The 24357-nt window shown below is 41.1% G+C and overlaps 1 protein-coding gene and 1 pseudogene across 2 annotated transcripts in view; both read right to left on the minus strand.

Moving 5' to 3' along the window:
• Positions 1–280: 280 nt before the first annotated feature.
• On the minus strand, positions 281–5424 carry LOC149314196 (vomeronasal type-2 receptor 26-like; annotated as a pseudogene).
• A 16656-nt stretch (positions 5425–22080) lies between these two features.
• Positions 22081–24357, minus strand: part of LPXN (leupaxin) — a 45151-nt gene continuing 42874 nt past the window's right edge. For both annotated transcript variants that reach the window (XM_089520642.1, XM_089520643.1), the window contains exons 8-9: positions 22985–23133; positions 22081–22778 (exon numbers count right to left, since the gene is read on the minus strand). In XM_089520642.1, coding sequence (XP_089376768.1) covers positions 22512–22778; positions 22985–23133 — 416 coding nt within the window. In that variant the 3' untranslated portion in view covers positions 22081–22511. The remainder of the gene's footprint in view (positions 22779–22984; positions 23134–24357) is intronic.

Raw genomic sequence — 24357 nt, forward strand, 5'->3', positions numbered from 1 at the left:
AGAGGATTCTTAGTATCTTGCCAAACTATCCCAATATTCCATAGGATGGAGCCATGACAGTTTGTGACATCAAATTGATATAACTGTAGTGCACATATGTTCTCTCTCTCTCTCTCTTTCTCTCTCTCTCGATACCTGTCTGTCTGTCTGTCTGTCTGTCTGTCTACCTATCTATATCTTGCAGTGGTTAGCTATTTCAGTGTTTTCTTTAAAAGCAAGGTAGAATGTAGAGGACTTTTAAGTAAATATACATGTTCAGTGGTTGAAGATAAACAAAGGCTCAGTTGTATGTGAAGTGTCTCCCAAGCAGATGATTCCTGTTATTCCTCTCAGGTTGCAAGAGAATGATGTAGCACTTGGGGAAAAAGAGACTAATCAGTAACCCTGCCCCAGAGGCCAAGATGACAAAGATCTCCACGGCCACAGTATACTTCCTGCTGGCACTGAGATATGATGGCACAAAGGAGACCCAGACAAACGTGAAAATCAGCATGCTAATAGCAATGTGCTGGGTCTCATTAAAAGCTGTTGGCAACTGGTGGGCTGGGAAGGCCACTCCTAAACTGATGATGGCCAGCAAACCTAGGTACCCCAACACAGTGTAGAAAAACTCCAGGGAACGTTTGTCACACTCCAGGGTCACTTGGGCCTATCTAAAGGGTTCTGTGTTGGGAATGGGGGCCATTCCATTATCCAGAGAACACCTACAACAGCAAAGAGTGGTTGCACCAGGGAGCTTATACCCACCCCACCCACTTTTGCTAGTAGCTGCCAGGCTTAGACACCTAAAAGCCATCACTACTGTTAAGGTTTTGGGCAGTGTTGCAGAGAGGCAAACAGCAAAGACCAAGCCAAAGGCAGCCTGAGGGAGGAAGAAAGTGAGCAAGGAGGGACCTCCAAGGAACCTCAGTGGGCAGAGGAAACAGAGAGACAGGGAAATCAAGAAGAAGTAACTGAGCGAACGGTTGTTGTCCTTGACGATGGGTGTGTTGTGGTCAAGTATGAAGATGAATAAGATGGAGAATGAGAGGAGGAAAAACAAGGAATTGCATGTAGCCAGAGCAGCACCCAAGGGTTTGGTGTAGGACAAGAAGTCAAAGATGGTTGGGAGACATCGGTCTTGTAAATGGTTAGGCCATTGTCCTCATGAGCACTTCCAGCAGTTGACACTATCTGGGGGGGGGGGGAGAAGTGTACATAGAACAGTGATTGTTACTGAACATGTTTCTTTTTCACAGAATGAAACACGCTTTCTTTTCATAGTGTAGCATCATCATACACAATACTAGAAACAGAGTCACATTGTGGCTACATAATGATTTTTTAAAAAATTAAGACTGCATCACTCAGGGGAACTCTGAAAGGGAGAGACTTGTCCTTTCCTATAACCAGTAGAAGTCGCTGCTTCAATTTCTTCAAGAGAAGAAAGCCCCTCCATGATGAAATTATAAATGTGAGCTGTTAACATGTCAGCTGAATGCCCTGAAACATTATGTTTAATACATATTCAATGCTGTGTAAAAAAATCTGTTCCATCCCCAGACTAGTTGTGCACCAAGAAAGCCCAGTTCCATGCCTTGCATACATAGCTATCTATATCTATATCTACATATATATCTATATAGTGGTGTCACTATGGGGTGTGGGGGTGAGGACTGCACCAGGTGACACCCTAAGGGGGGGTGCCATCACTGCTTGTAAGACACCTACCTTTTAGCAGAAATGGGTTGTGGCATTCATCAGCTTCCCTTTAAAATGTTTTAAAAGATGGTGAGAGTAGGGTGGCACTTTGTGGGAGGAGAAAGGAGAGGCACCAGGATTTTTTAAAATTCAAATTGCAAAATTTTAAATTTAATCTTTTAAGTTTTGAAATTTAAATTTTTAATTTCTTTTTACATTTTCTTTAAAACTATCACATTTTAACCAACTCTTCACTATGCATATGTAAATACATTTAGGTTGTGCATATGATATTGTAATTTGAAGGTATAATTTTAATTTTGCTACTTGTTTGTGTCATAACTATTTATTAGCATTACACTCAGTGGTATATGGGAATTACAATTTATGAATAACATTAGTGCAAAAAAAAAAAAAGCATTGCTAAGGATTCTGTATGGTGTGAAGCAGGAGGAGGTCACGGAGTGTGTGTGATACCATGAGTTACTTCACCGGGTGACATCAATCCTAGGGATACCACTGTAACTATATCTAGTATATCTATATATGGCTCTGCTGATTGTGCAGAGTAGTAATGAGCTATGATTAATAAAGTGTAATCTATTACAACAGAATATTATTCAATCAGCTCCTCTGTCCCACATGTTTTAAAGTTCTTCCCAGGCATAGGTCAAACATTCTAGCCTATACTATTGTTATAACCTGTTGCAGCAAAAAATTAAGAGTCTGTGGTGTGACTAACAAATTTATTATGACATAACCCAGCCTTCACCAACCTAGTTAGGTTACAACTCCCATTGTCCTCAAAATCATGACCATGCTTGTTGCAAATGATGAAGGCTATAGTTTAACATCAAGGAAGTACCAGGATGAAAAAAGATGGATCATGTCATAATTAATATGTTAGTTTTATTAGTCATAAGACTTTTTGTTTAACCTATTGATAACAACCAGAAGGGTAATTTTTTTAAAAAAGCTTAAATCAGGGTGGATGACTTGTGTAACACTAAAGATTGTGGGACTGCAACTCTTGTCCTGCCTCATCATTGGCTATGTTGGCTCAGGTTGGTGGCAGTTGCAGGTCAACAACATCTGGAATTCCAAAGGTTGCCCATAAATGGTTAATACATTCAGGGTCATGGATTCTTCACCCATTGCCATACTTGGCACCTTTTCTGACCCCATAAAATTCTGTTGATCATCTATCTCTAGTCATCTGAGTCTTCTTTCCTGAACCTTGTCTACCAGATCTTCCTTCCTTCCTTCCTTCCTTCCTTCCTTCCTTCCTTCCTTCCTTTTATGAGCAAGCTAAAAGCAGGAGGAAGTCTTGGTCAGATCTCTGGTATGCTGAAGTAAACTGCTACTACTAGTGGGGGAGCGTTACTACCACATCCAGCCCAACAGAAATTAGCTATCATGAGCAGCCACTGGTTTCTCCATCTAGCAATGCTGTCCTACCTCCTACTATGTCAGAAGTCCTTACTTCTCAACAAGCATGGTTACGACTGTACTGTTTAAGCCGCTTCTCCCCCTATCTGCCCACCTTCTTCTCCTCTGCCTGTGGAACCAGTATTGACACAAGCACAGGCCTTTTATATTCAGCCCATTTAAATACACGCAGGGAATCTGTGGTTGTTGTTGGACTCCAGTTCCCACCTGCCTCAGCCAGCATGGCCAATGGAGCTGTAGTTTATGAAATTAAGCATCATTCTCTAAAGTAAGTTTGAGAGTGGGACCCCTGTATTTAGTCTCTGAGAAGAATGGAACATGGCACTATATGCTGCCTCTCCTGTTGTGTACCACTTTGATGTGAAAAAGAATGCACAACATGGAACATGGTGCCTTCTGTGCAACTCTGAAAGATTCAGAAGGCTTCTCAAGGCTCTGGCTTGATGTAGGACATTTTATGAGGATTCTCTGATGGATCAGGTCAACAATCTATGTAGTCAAGCATTCTTTTTACATACCATTGTTCACATGAAGCCCACATGCAGGACATGAGAGCAACTGTGTCCTGTTTTTGCTCTGATACAGGAGGAAACTGCTGCCACTGTAGGAAATGCTCGCCTTTCATTGCTGCTATGCAGAATGTGAACTCGAATTGAGCTATTATTTTACTTGGTCCCGTATTGATTGTAGGGATGTTATCTGGGTTGACACAGTGGTTAAATGCCGGTATTGCCGCCACTCACTCACAGTTGCAAGGTTGTGAGTTCAATCCCAGCCAGGGGCTCAGGGGCAACACAGCCTTGCATCCTTCCATAGGACCCAGCTTGTTGGGGGCAATTAGCTTACAGCTGTAAACCGCTTATAAGCGGTATAGAAATGTACTTGCTATTGCTAGGAGTTCCTAGCATGATGAAAGAACCTCAAAGTACTGTCATTTCAGCTGAGCAGAGACAGAGAAGTCTGGGAATGCAACATAAGTTCCTCTCCACACTAGTGATCTTTGAATTGGTCAAAAGGTCCTGATTCAGAACTTTCAAGTCGCTCTCTCTCTGCACATACAACTGGCCACTAATGATGGAATTGTGCCTTAGGGCTTTATTACACCAGACCCCTTCTTGTTGCAGATATGCCATAAAAATGACAACATACCAATTTTAGAGCAGGCATCATCACATTCTTTTTCATTAGCATGACAGGGGCTACTGCCTTCATCACACTCTCTTCCTGTCTTCTTCTTTAACTCTGCCCTCCCTCCCTTATGCCTTACCCAGGATGCCTATAGGGTTTTTTTAAAATTCATTTTTTTCACAGTTCTGGAGTGCTGCAGCCTTGATTTAATCTTTTAAAAAGATTTTTAAAGCTTCAGAGCTGCATAGCTCTGGAATTGTAGAAAAAACTGAGAAAAAAATAAAATAAAATGAAAAAATAATAATGAGGGGGAGCGGGGAAAGGGGGGAGGAGGGGATTGTGACATCATGTGACTGCCAATTGCACAAGAGACCAGGAATGGCTTTTCACACCTGGGGCATTGCGCAATTGGCGGTTCATTCACTGGCTTTCCCTGTTAATGAAAAGGGATGGGTCAGGAACAGAGCAGCTATGGGGACATGGTGTTGTGCGATCAGCATAGCTGATGCCGCTTCCTTTCCAGGGGAATTGTGATTTAAAAGCCGCGTATGGTAATCTCCCTAAAGTGTGAGAATCAGAGAAGTTAGACTCCCTTTATGCATATGGCCTAATATTAGAGAGAAAAAGGAGATTTAGTAGGGCTCACAACAGTCACAGCCTAATGCAAGGAAGGGTTCTGTATATGCAGTGTAGTTACCTGAGTAGAACTCTTTGTCCACATAGTGTCTCTGTCCTGAATCATGAGCAACTTTTCCACAAGAGATCCAGAGTGAAGCTGTCCAACCTTCATGACTTGTAAGGAGCCATTGAGTGAAATCTGTAGGTTCATAATGTCATATGCAGCTGGAACCTTACCGTTCTTGAAGAAAATCTTCTCAGATGAAATGGTGAAGTTGATGTTCTTCACATAGTAAAAGGCCTGAAATATGGGCCAGATGGGTTAATTCATACAGATAATCCATAGTGCCTTGACATGAACAGGATTCCAACAGAAAATCATTTTTCTAACAAGAATCACATATATATGCGTTTATAGGCATTCTTTAAAATGTTCTGAGTTGCTTTTATCTGTCATTCATCCAGGTTTTTGACCTTTCAATGTCTTTTCCCCCCACATCTGAAATGTAACGGCTTTGACTCAGAGTCCTACAATACTGTCTGGTTCATCGGAGTCATTCAGTCAGTCAGAATGACTGCATCTGGACTGGTAGCTTTGCAGTTTGACCTTGACATCTCCCTCTCTCTGTTCAATGTAAACTTTCAGTTTGGTGTCTCTCTCACTTTACCCGCTTTGTATTGCCTGCTTTGCTGCTTTCTCATCTATAGACTGAGGCTTATCTTTACGTCTTCCCAACATGACTTTTCCCATTCTCTCTTATTGTTGCCAGTGGTAGCAGATCCTTCATCTTTCCTTTCACCCAGATATGTAGTTTTCCAAAGGATCTTTACCTTAACAGAAAACATACTATGTGGAAGCTGGTTTGGAATCATTAGCAAAAGACTAATGATGGGGTCCAACCCAAGACAGCTAAGGAATTAAGTTAATCATACTAGAACCCATGGCAGAAAAAGGGAAACAATGGAATTTAGCATGAATATGTACCATGAGTACCATATTTACAAAGCTGAACAACAGCAATTTTCATCTTTGGAAGTTTAAGATGCAGGTGTTGTTGATTTAGGATTAATCCCTTGAGGTCCTGGAAACAGAGAGATTTGCAATGAATATGCAAGGCAGCCAGGGCAGGAAAAATAGAAAATGAATAGCAGTGTGGATGATCAACTCAGATATATGAGCTTGCAGCTCAAGGTATGTGGAATGCACTTAGGGAATTAAATGACAAGAAAGACTGAAATCAAAAGCTTTGTTTTAAGATAGATTTATGGTATGACATTGCTAGAAAGTGAGAATCTTAATTCCCATCTTGACATCGTGCTTGAACCAGCAATTGAGCTACACAAGATGAGTCAAGGAACAGCGGAGGAATAATACCAAAATACCAAAATTGCTTGCTAGAATCATTTGGACCTCTCATAAATGTGATTGAAAGAAGACCATGTTTAGAGCTGCTTATAAATAAGCTTCAAAGAGAATGTGGCCAAAGAGGGTGAATTAAAGGAGAAAATCCTTGTCAGAATGCTTTCTGAATAAACCAGAAAGACATTGCCCAGAGGAACTGAAACAGGAAAAGCCAGATGTAGAAGATTTATGATAGATGAAGATGATTTCCCCAAAATAAGCTATGCCAATTAACCTCATGCATGATTTATAGATTCTGCATCTACCTCAGTGAAGATTTCTTCACTAAGCTAGACAAGAATGGAAAAGTAAGCACATATTTTAGCAAATTGGAAAAGTACAATTGGTTCAGAAAAAAACTGTCCAGTGTTGCACTGAAAAGTGCCAGTAGATGGCACCAGAAAGGTAAACAAAAACTGGGCACTTATCATCAGAACATCTCCCAGAGTAAGGCTGCATTTTGATGTTCAGGAAACATCAGTACATAGTGAGCATGTAAAAGGGGTTGTGAGTGAGGATTTGTTGAAGATAGGTGGCTAAAATGAACAAGCCAGAAACACCAAGCACTGACCTCATGAAAAATGCTGATGGCTATGGGGTAATAATAATAATAGGATTTATTTATATCATAGAATCATAGAATTGGAAGATACCATAAGGGCCATCCAGTCCAATCCCATTCTGCCATGCAGGAACCCTCCTTCAAAGCATCCCTGACAGATGGCCATCCAGCCTCTGCTTAAAGACCTCTAAGGAAGGAGACTCCACTACACTCCGAGGGAGTGTGTTCCACTGTCGGACAGCCCTTACTATCAGTAAGTTACTCCGAATGTTGAGGTGGAATCTCTTTTCCTGTAGCTTGCATCCATTGTTCTGGGTCCTAGTCTCTGGAGAGGCAGCAGACAAGCTTGTTCCCTCCTCAATATGACATCCTTTCAAATATTTAAACAGGGCTATCGTATCACTTCTTAACCTTCTCTTCTCTAGGCTAAACATCCCCAGCTCCCTAAGTCCTTCCTCATAGGACATAGTTTCTAGACCCTTCACCATTTTGGTCGCCCTCCTTTGGACACACTCGTTTCTCAACGTCCTTTCTAAATTGTGGTGCCCAGAACTGGACACAATATTCCAGGTGGGGCCTGACCAGAATAGAGTGGCACTATTACTTCTCTTGTTCTAGACACTATACTTTTATTGATGCAGCTAAAATTGCATTGGCCTTTTTAGCTGCCACATCACACTGTTCACTTATGTTCAACTTGTGGTCTACTTGGACTCCTATATCCCTTTCACATGTAGTCTCGTTCAGCCAGGTGTCACCCATCCTATATCTGTGCATTTCATTTTTCCGCCCTAAGTGCAGTACCTTATATTTCTCCCTGTTGAATTTCATTTTGTTAGCTGTGGCCCAGCTTTCTAGTCTATTCAGGTCATTTTTAATTTTGATCCTGCCCTCTGGAGTATTAGCTATTCCTCCTAATTTGGTGTCATCTGCAAATTTGATAGGTATGCCCCCAATTCTGTCATCCAAGTCATTGATAAAGATGTTGAATAGCATTGGGCCCAGGACAGAGCCCTATGGGACCCCACTGGTCACTTCTCTCCAGGATGAAAAGGAGCCATTGTTGAGCACCCTTTGGCTTCGGCCAGTCAACCAATTACAAATCCATGTAACTGTTACGTTGTCTAGCCCACATTTTACAAGCTTGTTTGCAAGAATGTCATGGGAAACCTTGTCAAAGGCCTTACTGAAATCAAGATATACTATATCCACAGCATTCCCATCATCTACCGAGCTGGTAATTTTATCAAAGAAAGAGATTAGATTTGTCTGGCATGACTTGTTTCTCTGAAACCCATGTTGACTTTTTGTGATTATGGCATTGCCTTCTAGATGTTCACAGAATCTCTGTTTAATGATCTGCTCTAGAATCTTTCCTGGTATTGATGTCAGACTAAGCGGTTAATAACTGTTCCGATCCTCTCCCCCCCCCCTTTGAAGATGGGGGACAACGTTTGCCCTCCTCTGATATTACATTTGCCAGTTTTTTAAATACTCTTGGATGTAGTTCATCAGGTCCTGGGGACTTATATTCATATCCTGCTCAATCACTGGGAATCCGGCGGCTTACAACAGTGGGGATAATACAAAGCAATAACGATTGACATGAAAATAATAAAACAATATAACATAGCAATACAATAATAAAACAGGACACAAAGATACAAGTGCCATAAGTGAACCCTGAAACCTTAAATGAAGCTTTGAAGTAGCACCTCTGAAACCAGAGGTGTATTCACTGTTCCAGATTTGTATGTTCTGTTAAAAATGGAGAAACCCACAATGTTCCTATAATGGGGAAGACACGTAGTGACAAGTCTGTGAAATATTTTTCTTTGTCTTCTCAGGTCTGTTATTTATTTGTCTGTCTATTCATACTCTCAGGATGCTTGTACCTTTGACTTTCCTTAGCCAATGGACCCCTTGTTCATTCTGCCATTTCATTCAGTTTTTAATAATGAACAAAATGTATGTTAGGGCTCAGCTTCCCCTTTCCCTGCTCTTTATCTGACATCCCACACATACAAATTTGTTACATAATCTTTGCTTTCTTGCGTAATGCTAATTGCTCTGTCCCAGTATGTTATTCCATTGGAAGCATTCCACCATATTGGATAACCTACAATGGATGCCTTTCAGGAATGATTAGCAAGAAAGATATGTTCCAATTTTCATTCTTAGATGTTTACACTGACAACATTTCCCAGTTATACTGAAATTGAATTACATAATACTGAGAACCAGTAGTGTCATTCAGCTGGTTTTCACTGGTTCGCCTTAACATATTGTTTACATTTGTCAGGTTTCGCATACTGCTTCTTATGAGGACAGAAAATGAAAAGTTTTGTTGCACACTCCCCCTCCAATTGCCACATACTTTGGTTCATCCAAAGTTGCCCTCTCCAACAACAGCAGCAAGCCAAATGTTTTCCTGGACAGTCCTGGTTCTGCCACAGTAGTGCACAGTGGTGAGGTAGCTAAAGAGAAATAGGAGTTAATCACCACCGCATAGGCAGCTCCCATTGGGAAAGAAAGTCAAGAAGAAGGAAAGAAGAAAGGTGGGAGAACATGGTAGAATGAAAAAGAGGGAGGGAGAAAGAGAGGGAGAACCATGGCCCTGATCCCTTCCCTCTGCTGTAGGCAAGTGTGTATCCACACATATTTCTCCAATCAATTCCTCTTTTCCAGTTTTCCCAACAAGAGAAAGTGCTTTTAAGACAGGTCAAGAAGAAAGGGAATTCCAAGTATTCAATGCCACAAGTAGCCTTGTGGTCTCGTTTGTAATTGTTTGACAGGAAATGGTGAGTTTTGACAATAAAATTAAAACAAAACAAAACAAAACAAAAGCTTGTTGCATGAATTATTATTTTTGGCCAGAATTCTACATGTGCTACTTAGTGATAAAACTACCTAAGGAGATTATCACATGAAAAAGATTGGGGGTTTATCCTGTGAATATAAGGGAAAAATCGTGTAATTACACAAAACAATTTCACATGACGTCGCACAAAACCCACCATTAAAGTGGTCACAAAGAAGAATTAATGCACATATTTTTACTTTCTGGATTTCAGCGACAATGCATTTTTAATATCACTTTATTTGTGCAATTGTATGTGATAATCATTTGCGCAATTAGTCACCATTTTCACTTTATTTGTGGGATGCTTTAAATGCGCTTTAATCTCTTTAGTGCTGAAATTAGCCCCAGTGTTAGTTGCATGGCTAAGTGTCATCTCTTGGCCCGACACCCCTTTTGTGGTTTACCAGTAGCAACCACTGCAAGTGTCAAGGGCTTGGTTTCCTGTCAATTGAGATTCAGCCGACTAATGTTTCTACCCTTCACCTGAAAATAATCTCTGGTGTGATGGTCAGAAGCAGGATCCCTCTTGCAATTCTTCCTTGCACCAGAGATCACAGAATGAGGGGATTTTTATAATACTTACAAATTCCCTATGCTATTGACTAGAGATCATGAATACAGTCAGTCCTCCATAATCACGGATTCTTTATTCATGGATTCCTACCATCCACAGCTTGAAAACATTAATACACTTGTCCCTCCATATTCGCTAGGGTTAGGGGAACAAGACCCCCGTGAATATGGAAAAACCGCAAATAACAAAAACACCATGTTTTTCCCTGAGAGGACACCTCTCTAGGAATCTCTAGGTCCTCCAGTGCAACTCTGTGGTCAATGTCCAACATACACTGACCATAGAATGGCGCTGGAGTAGCTACAAATGCCTAGTAGAGTATTCTCTCTAGGAATCTCTAGGTCTTTCAGTGCAACTTTTAGTTAAAGTTGACCACAGAGTTGCACTGGAGGACCTAGACCAGGGGTAGGCAACCTTTTTGAGCCGGGGGCCGGGTTGCTGTCCCTCGGACAACTGGGGGGCCGAAGCCGGGGGGTGGAGTTTCCACCCTCCGGGGCAGAGCCGCACACGAGGGGTGGAGCTTCCACCCTCTGGGGCAGAGCCACATGCCAGGGCGGAGCTTCCACTATCCAGGGGCGGAGCCACATGTCAGGGGCAGAGTTTCCACCCTCCGGGGGCGGAGCCACATAATAATAATAATATTTGCAAGAAGCTACTAGGGCCGGCAATGCCATAACACAGGAAAAATGCATGCACACTGTCTCAACCCAGAAAAGAGCAAGCAAGTCCATGTGGGGGGATTTTGCAAAGAGAATACCAAAGGATAACAACAACAATAATAATAGTAATATTTGCAAGAATGGAAGCAACTAGGCAAGGCCACAAAACAGCAAAAAATGCATGCCACTGTCTCAACCCAGAAAAGAGCAAGCAAGTCCATGTGGGGGGATTTTGCAAAGAGAATACCAAAGGATAACAACAACAATAATAATAGCAATATTTGCAAGAATGGAAGCGACTAGGCAAGGCCACAAAACAGCAAAAAACGCATGCCACTGTCTCAACCCAGAAAAGAGCAAGCAAGTCCATGTGGGGGGATTTTGCAAAGAGAATACCAAAGGATAACAACAACAACAATAATAGCAATATTTGCAAGAATGGAAGCAACTAGGCAAGGCCACAAAACAGCAAAAAATGCATGCCACTGTCTCAACCCAGAAAAGAGCAAGCAAGTCCATGTGGGGGGATTTTGCAAAGAGAATACCAAAGGATAACAACAACAACAATAATAGCAATATTTGCAAGAATGGAAGTGACTAGGCAAGGCCACAAAACAGCAAAAAATGCATGCCACTGTCTCAACCCAGAAAAGAGCAAGCAAGTCCATGTAGGCAGGGGGATTTTGCAAAGAGAATACCAAAGGATAACAACAACAATAATAATAGCAATATTTGCAAGAATGGAAGCAACTAGGCAAGGCCACAAAACAGCAAAAAATGCATGCCACTGTCTCAACCCAGAAAAGAGCAAGCAAGTCCATGTGGGGGGATTTTGCAAAGAGAATACCAAAGGATAACAACAACAATAATAAGAGCAATATTTGCAAGAATGGAAGTGACTAGGCAAGGCCACAAAACAGCAAAAAATGCATGCCACTGTCTCAAACCACTTTCTTTCCCTCCCTCCCTCCCTCCCTCCCACCCTCTCTCTCTCTCTCTCTCTCTCTCTCTCTCTCTCTCCTCCCTCTCTTTCTTCTCCCTCCCACCCTCTCTCTCTCTCTCTCCTCCCCTCCCTCCCTCTCTTTCCTCTCCCTCCCACCCTTTCTCTCTCTCTCTCCTCCCCTCCCTCCCTCTCTTTCCTCTCCTTCCCACCCTTTCTCTCTCTCTTTCTCCCCTCCCCTCCCTCCCTCTCTCTTCTCTCCCTCCCACCCTCTCTCTCTCTCTCTCCTCCTCCCCTCCCTCCCTCCCTCCTCCCCTCCCTCCCTCCCTCCCTCTCTCTCTCTCTGCCTCCTCCTCCAGGAGGGAGATGGGCGGCGCCCATTTGAAGGCCCGGTGCTGCTGCTGGAGCCCCGTTTGAGGGCTCTGGAGGCCGCATCGGGCCTCCCAGAGGACCGGTGCAGCTCCTGGAGCCCTGTTTCAGGGCTCCGGAGGCCACATCGGGCCTCCTAATGGGTACCGCCATTTTGCCCTTCAAAATGGTGGCCAGAGCAGCCGAAATCGGCGGCGATTTTGGCGGCAGGAGGGACCGGCGGCCGGCAGAAAGGCGCCCGCGGTCCGCATTCGGCCCACGGGCCGGAGGTTGCCGACCCCTGACCTAGACAGTCCTAGAGAGAACATATTAATGAAATCCGTGAATAATCAAATCCACAAATATCAAATCCGCAAATATGGAGGGATGACTCTGTGTGTGTGTGTGTGTGTGTGTGTATGTAAATTCCAAAAAGCAAAACTTGATTTTGCCATTTTATGTAAGGTCACCATTTTACTATGCCATTGCATATAATGGGACATGAGCTTTCATAGATTTTGGTATCCACAGGAGGGTCATGGAATCACACCACAGTGAATACCAAAGATGCACTGTATAAATCAGTTATGAATGTATAACTCTAGGTTAGTAATTGCAATCATTAATTCCAGCTATTATTGTCATCATCACCACCACTACATGTTGCAAGGAACATGTTTGGTTAACATGTACATATTTTGACCAAAAAAATTACAGAACCATTGTTAATTATTTTGAACGACACCACTGTTGAGAACAATTCATTTGGTTTTACAAATTTTATTCAGTTTTCTCTCAGCCTAATATTGTCTATTTCACACCAGGAGGTCCTGTCTAATTTTTTTAAAAAGTAAAACACGAGAAAGAGAGTGATTTGTTTGTTGTGTTATACAGTTTCCATCCTATGCTGATATTACTTCCATCATCATTAACATAGTGCCATCTTTCTTGTATATGTAATAGTTTCCAAATATCCCCTCAAACTGAACCTGTCAATATGAAAATATAAAGTTAATTGACATATTTCATTCAGTTTACACAGATAATACTTCCTGAGTCATATGCCATGTACTGCTTATCAGATTTTCTTTTCTGTTGTATCTGACCATACTTTATCAACAGCTGAAAGAAAGTTATATAATTCATTCTATTTGAGTTGCACCAACATACAATTAATTGATTCCAAAGAAAAATGATAATATAGCTATTAGCTGCTATGCAGAGTAGTAAATTAAGATATATAAATAAACAAATATAAATTGAGATACCGCATATACTTGTGTACAAGTCAATCCCATGTATAAGTCGAGGGAAAGTTTCAGGGGCAACATCATGGATTTTGATATGATCCATAGATAAGTTGAGGGTAAAACTATGGGGACTATAAGGAAGGATGGAAAGGGGAAAATACCACTTCCATCCCTCCTTCTCCTTCTCTGGATCTCTCCTGACCACCTAACATCAGTTCCTAGCTGCTGGAGAAGAGATTTAAACATTGATCGAGAAAGGAAGCAAGTGGTGTTAAATATGGAGTTTCTTCCATGGGAAGAGGAGGCTTGCAAATTGGACTGGTGAGGGAAGCAAGTGGTGTTAAATGAGCTGGTTTTTTCCATGGGAAGAGAAGCCCTGCAAATCGGACTGGGAACCTTTTTCACACACACAGAGAGAGGAAAACACAGTGCCTTGAGTCACCAAGAGTGGGGCATCAGGCTTGCTTGTTTTAAGACCTTTCTAAGCAGTAATAGTTATTGACCTGTATATAAGTTGATCCAGGATTTTAGGGTCAATTTTGGGGCATAAATTTCTAAACTTGTAGTTGAGTATATAAACGGTAGCTATATAATAAGAGCCAGCATGGTCTAGTGGTTTGAGCACTAGACTGTAACTCTGGAGATCAGGATTTGAATCCAGGTTAGACCATGTAAACCCACTGGTTGACCTTGAGCAAGTCACACTCTCTCAGCCTCAGAGGATAGCAAGGGCGAACCCCTTCTGAAGAAACTTGCCAAGAAAACCCCATGACAGGTTCGCCTTAGGTAATTAAATCAGAGATTACTTGAAAGCACACAACAACAACAACAACAACAACATATATATATTAAAACCATTTCTTTTACTACCTGCTGCTGCTCCAGAGACTAGAATGCAGAACAATGGATGCAAACTGCAGGAAAAGAGATTCCACCTCAACATTAGGAGGAATTTCCTGACAGTAAGGGCTGTTCGGCAGTGGAACACACTCCTTCCTTGGAGTAAGGTGGAGTCTCCTTCTTTGGAAGTTTTAAAACAGAGGCTGGATGGCCATCTGTCAGGCATGCTTTGATTGAAATTTCCTGCATGGCAGGGGGTTGGACTGGGTGGCCCTTGTGGTCTCTTCCAACTCTATGATTCTATGATTCTGGATTGCTTCCTGCATGTGCTCAGACTATGAAGCAACCTGTCTTTTGGAGAGATAGTCATCTCAGCATCTTCATGTTCATCACCACATCCTCTAAGTGGGTGGTTTTCTATGTAGGCTCAGTAGCTGTTCTGTCTTCTTTGTCCTGTAGAGAAGCAGGTGTCAGCTCTTTACTGGAAGACTATGCCTTCCTTGTGTGAGTTTATCAGTTCTTTATGGAGTCCCTCTTTTCTTGGCCTGTTGTCCCTTTGGAGCCCAGCTGGTTGTTGGCTCATTCGATTTCTGGAGCAAGGCTAGTTGCTTAAGGCTGCTCTTCATAAGCCTACTTTAATAAACATACCATATAACATAAAAGTACAACATTTCAAATATAGTTCTATCCCTTTTAAAGCATTTCAAGTCTCTTAAAACAATTATGAACTCAGTTCTTTATAGACCGCTTGTCATAAACATGATTGGAGATTTCTTGTGAAGCCATAGTTTTTTCTCTTACCCTCTGTGTGTCTAGGAGAAGAGACAGCTGCTCTTTACTGAATGTCCCTTTTTGTTATCTAATGTTCAGCAATTAGGAACTCAAAGGGCCTCATTTGTGTAAGACACATCCTTACAATGTAGTTTCAAGGAGTTTAGTTCAATGGATTACACTACACCAAACAGAGTTAATGGGTAAAGTCTACTTAGATGTTCACCTTAGGGTCACCATAAATAAGAAACGAGTTGAAGACACACAACCCACCACCATCACAACAAATTATGTCTTATCATATTTATCGTGTGTGTGTGTGCTTGTGTGCACATTCATCCACCTTCAAGTTACCTGTTGACTCATGGCAATCCCATGAAATTCATAGGGTTTTCTTAGGCAATAAATACTCAGAGGTGGTTTTCCTGGTTCCTTCCTCTGAAATATAGTTTATTATAGTGTTTACATCCTGTTCATCATATACACCATCTTTAGAAGGAGAACTCTTTACAACCTTTCTTCAAGCTATAGAACATATTTTGTACATAGACTTTATCTCTGTCATTTTACATGCCATTTTCATACATCATGCTGATTCTCTTACATCACTCTTTGCCCTGAGATTTACTGTTCCTGTTTGCCTGTTCCTTCATTGACTGTTCTGTGCCAGTGCTTCTCATTATTGTGTTCGGACCTACGTCTAAATACTTGACCCTGGCTTATATCTCCTTTATAGGAGGCATGCCTCTTATTATTAGTATTTAAAGAACCCATTTTTAACCGAGACTTGGCCACATGTATTCACTCACATTTTTTCTAGGTAGTGTTTCAGCTTTCTGCAGCCTTTAATCTTCTTTCAATCTTTATTTATGCTCTTTGAACAAAAATATCTCAGAATTGAATGCACATTAATATAACACTCATATAAAAATAATGATCTAGGTAAAATCAAATTAAAACAAAACAAAAATATACAAGAAAACAGAACCTTACACACCACCATAAAGGAAGCATTCTTCTGAGATCTTGTTTCCAACTATTACCAGTGATTCTGACCCTCAATGATTTTTTTGCATGTGGCAATAACAACTGCACAAAAGCGGGCCAAATTCTCAGTAATTAGTGGATCTACATCCTCGAGTAATAAAGTCAAATAGTAATTAGCTGTTCTACCCGGTAAATTTTGTAAGATTGGATAAATTAAAGAGGAACACATACCTTGATAGAATGGACAATACAGTACAATATGCTAGAGTGATTCAACTGAGGAGTCAGAACATAAGCAACTCCGGTTCTCATAAGGGAGGTTCTTATATTTCCCTATCAAACTGCAAAGGGAAGAACACTGAAGTGGGCTGTGGTAAAGGCCACCCTAAATTTGGGTACTATTAACTTGGTCAAATAAGGTGGCCTAGCAAAGGTCTTTTCTAAACTTCCCAAGATTGGGATATTCCTGATTTTACCCCTGTGATTCTTCTTTACTTTCATTTCTCTCTGGAATGGTTTACAATCTCATCCACACCTGAGATTATTATTTTGCTCCTGGCAACCTTTGCCAGAACTCTTTCTCTGTGGAATTTCTGTATCACAAATGTGGCATCTATCACCTCTTTCCTCAACATAAGCATCCAAGGCATCTCTTGTTTTAAGCAAAGCTTGTAAGTGTCTCTCTCATTCATCTGGAGTGGGCTACTTTCTCTCAGCAACCTGTGAGGCTCAATTTAACTACTGGGTGAGATTAGCAGGCCATTTACTCACCACAGGCCTTCTCTGAGGTGAAGTCTCTCCTCATCATCCCAAATGTATGAGGGCACCTTTGGCCATACTAATCTTACTGCTCTCTTGGGGCATTTTCAGCATTTCTCTCTACACTCAGCTCCTCTCTTTCATGTAAGATGATTACATCTTGCGGCTAATTGCATTTATAATTTATAAATGTATCTCATACCAGGGATTCTTCATCCTATCTCTTCTCCATAGGGCTTTCACACTGTTTTCAGCAACCATAAGTGAGTTTACATTCATTCATTATTATGTAGCCAATTGTCATGGGCTATGTTGTAGATAAAACATTATCTTCACAAGCCTTTTTGTGCTTGCAGAGGGGTTCCTTCCCTGCATTCTAACTCTCTTTGGCTAGGATATCTAGGGTTGTTTTTTGTTTTTTTTCATATTTATTCTGGCATTTTCTGCATAGCTCATATACAAATATTTAAGAACTTGGGTCTTGTATAAAGGAAATCTTTTTTCCTCAAGCCCTCTTCACTGCAGGGCTATATCGAGCTAGAAAATCAAATCAGTTTTACAGCGATTATATGAGTGATCTGAGAAATGCAAGTCTGAAAAGTGGTAAAAATTCAGAGTATCTCTTTTTGCTCTTTCGACACACTTTGATACATCCCTGTATTATGCAGGAAGAAGGCTTAACTTCAGAGAATGAATATGCCCTTAGCCACATCTCTTCTCTCCCAGGATACACATTATAAATTATTATTAAGAGACACTTACACTTTGCCTGACTTTTGCATCTTTTTTTAAAAAAATTAGACCCTACCCACCACAGTTAGGCTCAGTTGCATCAGCGTTCTGTCATCTGTCAGCCAGAGTGCTGAAGCTGTAGCTTTCACCCATTCCATTTTCTCTCCATGCCTTCCAGCCTGCGCAGTGATGAATTCTTGTGAGAATGGTACTTCAACAACAGATGGAGGTCGCTTGCTTTAAGCTGATAGGATTTTGTCAGGCACCTTACCTGCCTCCTAACATACTCTCCAACAGTGCTGATTTGGCACGGACAATCCTAGTTAATCCTCTACTGTTCCACTATTTGAGCTGCTTTTGATATGTCCCCATTTCTCTCTCCTCCTCCCACTTTCCCCTTTTATCTTCAGCTTACTTTAATTGCTGCAAAGTGAGGTCAAAGTGCAAAAGTAGTTTGCTTTCTTGTAAGGAGAGAGAGCGAGAGAGAGAGAGAGAGGTGGTTGAGGGGAATCTTGCCCATACCATTCTGCATTGGAAATCATCATGCATGAGGTATCCTGTGGGATGAAGAGAAGAGGAGGAGCCTAAGAGCCCAGTTCCGAAGCTTGACCCATCAGGTCTTTTCCTCTTGCATCCAAGAGCAGGGTGACCATGATGAATCTGCGACTTGCAGCCTGAAGGTCTGGAGGTATTTCCAGACTGAGCATGTTAAATTTGCTAACTCCAAACCCTTGAGATTTGTTTTTCCTCAAACAGTATATTTAAAGAAAGACAAATCAATGTAAAGCAGCACATAGATCCACAGAGGCAGTTGATAGAAGGAGAGTTTAAACTGTTGTTGTGGAACAGCCTTCCCTTGGATGTAGTTTAGGGACTATGTTGAGATCATGGATATGTAACTGTTATGAGTGTGAAACTCTAGGTTACACATTTGTAATTGTCATAGGGAATTCTGGCCATTAATAAAATATATGAGTATTGCTCTTGGTGTACACAACATTTATTTTGTTCCACTGCCATCTATGGTCAAACAAATAGTTTGATTTGTTTTTTTAAGCACTACAAAAATCCTATCCACCAGATGAATTAGTGGGCATGATGGGCAACAAATGTTATCAGAGGCCACCAATGCCCTGTGATAGAGACAGATATTTTTCATTGGGAGAAAGGAGACAACCCTGAAGAGGCAGGAGGCTTTAGGGATAAGTCATCATAAAGGGGGTTCCAGGGAAAGGCTTTGATAGGTAGAGATGACAAAAATACACTCCCAGGTATGTGTTTTAATTGGAATCTAATGTACTTGGAAAGTTTACAAGAAAGCAAACCAGTTGATTCTCTCTCCCCCACCCCCCACCCCAGTTTTCTCTTGATGTTAAAACCAATAAGAATTAATTTAAAAAACAGCAAATCAGTTTAAAACATAATGGTTGATATCCTATTGATGTCACATGCAAAAATAATTCAGAAGAAGAAATTGCAACTGCTCTCAAGGGGAAAAGAAATGAGAATGCCTTCCTAGATGAAGTGCACCCTTCCCCTCAGAACTGAGGCCAGCTACGTCTTTCTTCTCTGAATTGCCTTCCCCTCTTCTTCCTGTGGGTCAGTAGCAGGAGCTGCCACCTCCCCTCATTAGTTCATCATGAATTATAGCAAGCCCCACTTTGCTTTCATGAGCCCCCCCCCCCCCCCCCAATTTGGAATTTTGACTTGGAAGAGGGCATTGAAACTTGACTGTATTTGACAACATTTTAACTTTTCCACTTTAACTGTCATAGCAACATCCTATAGAATCCTGGGATTTGCAGTTTAAGAAGGGCCATTTAGAATTCCCAGCCAGAGAGATCTAGGGCCTTACTAAACCACAATCCCCAAAATTCTACAGGAGGTTGCCATGACAGTTAAAGTGGAATATAGCTCTATAACAGTGTAGTGTGATAATGGTCAGATTTTGGTCAGATTTTGAGGTGACTCATACAGGGATGAGATGGAGGACGTGTCTTGGGAAATGCGTTCTAGAGCAGATCAAACCTGAACTATTCCTGGAAGCCAGGGTGACTAAATTGAGATTCTTGTATTTTGCTACATCATGAAGAAAAATGAATCATTAGACTTTTTTAAAATCCATTTTGACTTGTATAGAAGAACAACAAGAGAGAGCACAATTTTTCAAAATACTGACAACTTCCTCAACCTGCCTCACAAGGATTGAGGCTTTAGATACATTTTCATGTGAGTGCTTTAGAATAAGAAAAAGAAGGGGAGGGGGAAAGACTGCTTTATTAGTCCCTGTAACCATGATAAAACAGTGTAGATCTATAAATTTGGTTACCAAAATGGAAATTGTCAGAAAGGTGGAAGGTGGTGGTGGAGTGGTGTGAACCTGGTGAAAAGGAAAAAATCACTGGATACATTTTGGAAGAAGCCTTCAAGTGGACTCAAGAAGGTTCAAAATATTACAGGTTTATTTGTTTTTTAACTTCTGTAAGACTTAGCTTATCCGGTTGTTTCATTTCATATGTGCATATTGTAAGTTTTGGATAAAAAGTTTACTGAGACAGGCGCTTTTTTTTATGGTGTAGGAACATATTCCTATTCTTTGCATGCTATTTTTACCTTTAGTACTAAAATTTCTGCTAAAGAAATAATGGCTAGGACCACTTTGACTTTTTTAACTGAAATATATCTGAAATTTCTCCAAATTGGCCCACTGTTGACTGCAAGTACTGCTGTGGTTATCAGACTTCTATAGTTGTTCCCTTATCTGCAGCTGAAGTGACAGGCAAAGAATGAATGCTCCCTGATCAAAAGAACAAGGCAGGAGGACTTCTTAGCTGAGAGAACTTTTGCATTACATTGAATCTCTAAACTAAAACAAATGCTTCAAAATTATCTAATGAAAGCCAACTGGGCTAAAAACATCTTTACACCTAATGGCCACTATAGGTGGGTCCTTGGTATCTACTGGGGTTTGGTTCCAGGAGCCAGTGGATAAAAAGATCTGTGGATGCACAAGTGCAATGGCACAGTAAAATGGTATCCCTTACATAAAATGACAAAAACAATGTTTGTTTTGGGGAATTTATACTTTTTAAAAAATATTTCCAACTTGTGGATGGTTGAATCTGTGGATAAAGAATCTGTGGATATGGAGGGCTGAAGGTATAATTTACTGTGGTTGGTGCTTTGATTGTGAGTTCTTGCATGGCAGGGGGTTCGACTGGATGACCCTTGTTGGTCTCTTCCAACTCTATGATTCTATGATTTTACATTCATGCTTTTTAGCCCCACACAAAAGCAATAGAGGTGTTATTTCCTTGATCAGAAGTCAATACAAGATTTTCCACTCCCTCCCAATTGAATTGGTGATCACAATTTTTAGAGGAAACCCTGACAGATGAGTCATTCTAAACCTCAAGCAGCAACTTACTCATAGTAAGGGGCTTGCTGGCTTACTTGTGTTAGTGCCTCCACGCAACAATCAGTTTCAGTCATTTCTGGTCTGCTCCCCATAGCAAAGCTGGTTCCAAACTTTTGAGGTCCTTATGCCTATTTGCAGGAAGGAATAGCTTGGGGGAGTAGAACAACAACCAGCGTGGGACTTGGTGTGCACCAACTATGAGAATGCACATTCTTAGTGCAACAAACAAGAAACATGTCAAACATTGAAAGCTATTTTCCTCTTTTGCACTGCTACCAAACTCAGCTTTCTAAGGGAGGAAGGATTATGGCACTTATTCAACATAATATTAAATTTATTTTATTTGCTTTTTCATTTGAGCATTACCTTGGCTATGTATATTTCTGAGCCAAATTAGATATGAGGGAGAGGGAGAAACCACAAGAATTTTATGCATGTTTGTCCTATTCCCATGAAAATTGGTGTGTGTGTGTGTGTTCTATTCGGTACATGAGGAGGAGGATGTGGAGGAAAGAACAAAGAACTGAAAACTGACTGCATCTTTCTGCTTTAAGTGACTGCCACCATTGTATTTAAAGTATTTTCTCACCTCTGTTCAAATCAGAAAGAAGCAGAGGTTGCTGTGAGGCAAGAAGGGGAATGGCTATATCTTTTGAATTCTACCACTGTGGTCAACATAAGGTGAAAGGTAAGTACAGTATGGGCAACAAAGTCAAAGCATGCACATGCCATATTTTCTAATATCCCAGAGTTAAACTACACCATCAGCACAAGTTTACACAAGTCCTAGACATGGTGCAAGAAATTTTCCTGTTGACTTCAAGTCACAGTGGATTGCCTCCTTCTGTGGCAACCAGATTAACTGCTATATAGGATGGTTTGCCTTGTCCAGCTACAATTATACCAGGAAGTAAGCCTTAGGGAATTTGGTGGGCTTACTGCTTAGCAAATAAGTATAGATTGTGCTGTATGTTGCTATCCATCCATCTATCCATTCAGCATTGAATTACTCACTTTTTCTATAGATTAATATTTTTCAATAACTATCTGTCTACCTTATCTATCTATCTATGGAGAGAGAAAGAGAGAGACTAGCTACATAGCAGGAAAAAAAAAAGATTTTATTGAAAAGCTGATATTACTTGGTTGACCTCAGAGACTACAAATATGAAATAAGCTACTGTTTTTCACTCAGCTGCAGTATTGGACCAGATACTTAACTTGTGTAGGTTATTTGAAAGGCACTGGAATAGAGCTATTGCCGAAAACTTAATGAGTTGGATGTATTGAAGCAGATTGGTATATTTGTGGAAATGGAGGCTACAGCAGTATTTTATATCACTGCATTTCTTACAGTTTAATTCCATGCATCTTTAATTATAAGTAAACCCCATTAAGTTCAATAGGTAAAGGGGCACAAGATTCCAGCTGTTCCCCCTTTAAGGATTTTTCCCCATTTTCGTTAGGCTTTGGTTCTTGAAAAAGGGGAGCGGCAGGCTTGAGAAAGCATTAAGTTGCTCAAACCACCCAGTCAAGCAAAAAGTTTGTTGAAACAAGAATTACAGTAGGTTTTGCCATTCTGCTCCTGAAAAATGCCCTTGTGCAACTGAGTAAGGCAGAAAGCACAGACAAAGTGCTCTGGGTGGAACTTGTACCCCATGGCACTGACACAACGCCCAACAATGGGCTTCCCACAACCCTGGCACACTGTCCCCTGGTGATGGTGGAAATGAAGCTCACAGTAGGGGCGGCCATTTAATTCAAAGAAGGAGCCATTGTCAAAGCTGCAGAAACAGTCCTGAAAAGAGAGGAAACTTTGTTAGAAGTGCAACAATAATAACAATTATATGAAATTAGATTCCTTAAAACCCAATAACTTTATTCATTTATTGGGTGTAGCTAAATTTTGAGGCCAATATAAATTTCCTACCCAACTACCTCAAATGGTTTCTAACTGCAACAAGCTCTAATTTCTGTCTGGAATAAGCGCTCCTGTATACTTACTCCACACACAAAACACTCAGGGTGCCAGACAGTGTTCAAAGCTGACAAATACTGATCCATGACAGGCCGGTCGCAGCCTCTGCACTTTGGAGAGAAAAGGGCCAGGAAGTCCTTTTGGCAATAGGGCTTCCCATCCTTCTCATGGAAACCTGTAGAGGAAGGCATGGGAAGACAAACATGAGTCCATTTTACAATAGGGAACTCATTATCCAGCATTGAAGACATGCCATCTTGTTTAAAGAAGACAAAAGAAAAAGGGCCCTCATTTTGCTGAGAAACTGTCCCAGCAAGTGTTACCATCCTGGGTTGATTTCAAAGCTGTGTTAGTCTCTTGCAGCATAAAAAGAAGGAAGGGAGGAGGAGATTTAAAAAAGAAATGTGTCAGTACCTTTAAGATTAACTGGTTTTTATTTTAGCATTAGCTTTTGTGGATATAACCACTGGTGGCGCAATGGTTAAATGCCTGTACTGCAGCCATTCACTCAAAACCACAAGGTTGCGAATTCAAGACCAGCAAAAGGGCCCAAGCTCGACTCAGGCTTGCATCCTTCCGAGGTTGTTAAAATGAGTAACCAGACTGTTAGCGGCAAATTAGCTTACTTGCTAATTAGCTTACTTGCTGTTCACTGCTATGATCTTTGGAATAGCGGTATATATATATAAAAAAAACCCCAAAACTTCTATGGATGCATCCACTTGGTACTGCATCCCAAGAAGTGGGTTTATATCCATGAAAGCTCATGCTAAAATAATAAAAAAAAGTCTTAAATGTGAAAAAAAATATCCCTTCCCCACCATTTCACATTTTTCATCCTGAATTGAATGACTCTTCCGGAGAAATGCTAGTGAGCAACATTCTTGGGTGTTCTTTGCAAAGACCTCAGGTCTTTTACTGCCAAGGGTGCTTTCCTTGGAAATGTAAAGCCCTTGTGGTCAGGATCTTTGCAGCTGACCTCTCTGACTTGGTGTCAAATGTATTTTCCATAACTAAAGTAGATCCATAGTAGCAAAATGGGCTCCTCATATCTCCAAAGCAAAACATAACTACTAATGGCCAATGGCCATGCTGGGTAGAGGATTCTGGAAGGTGTTATTTTAAAAAAAGGAACTTTAACAAGCTCAGCAGCAGACAGTCATACTGTTCATGTGATTAGGCACATGATCACTCGCTACAGCAAGGCTTACTGATTCAAATCATAATCTAGTACTGCCTTGGGCAGGTCACCACAGGGTCACAGAGTACCTTGCTAAATTCTTGTGGTGACAGTTCCTCTTAAATGTTTACAGCCCAAGAGGAACAATCTGTGGTTGCACAAAGCAGTTAATATACCAGAACTGGAGTCATCACACCATGGATGAAGAAATGGCTTCCA

Source organism: Sceloporus occidentalis, unplaced genomic scaffold (genome assembly GCF_023333645.1).
Source record: "Sceloporus occidentalis isolate IW3139 unplaced genomic scaffold, rSceOcc1.0.p SCAF_4, whole genome shotgun sequence".
In the NCBI taxonomy this organism is placed as follows: Eukaryota; Metazoa; Chordata; class Lepidosauria; order Squamata; family Phrynosomatidae; genus Sceloporus; species Sceloporus occidentalis.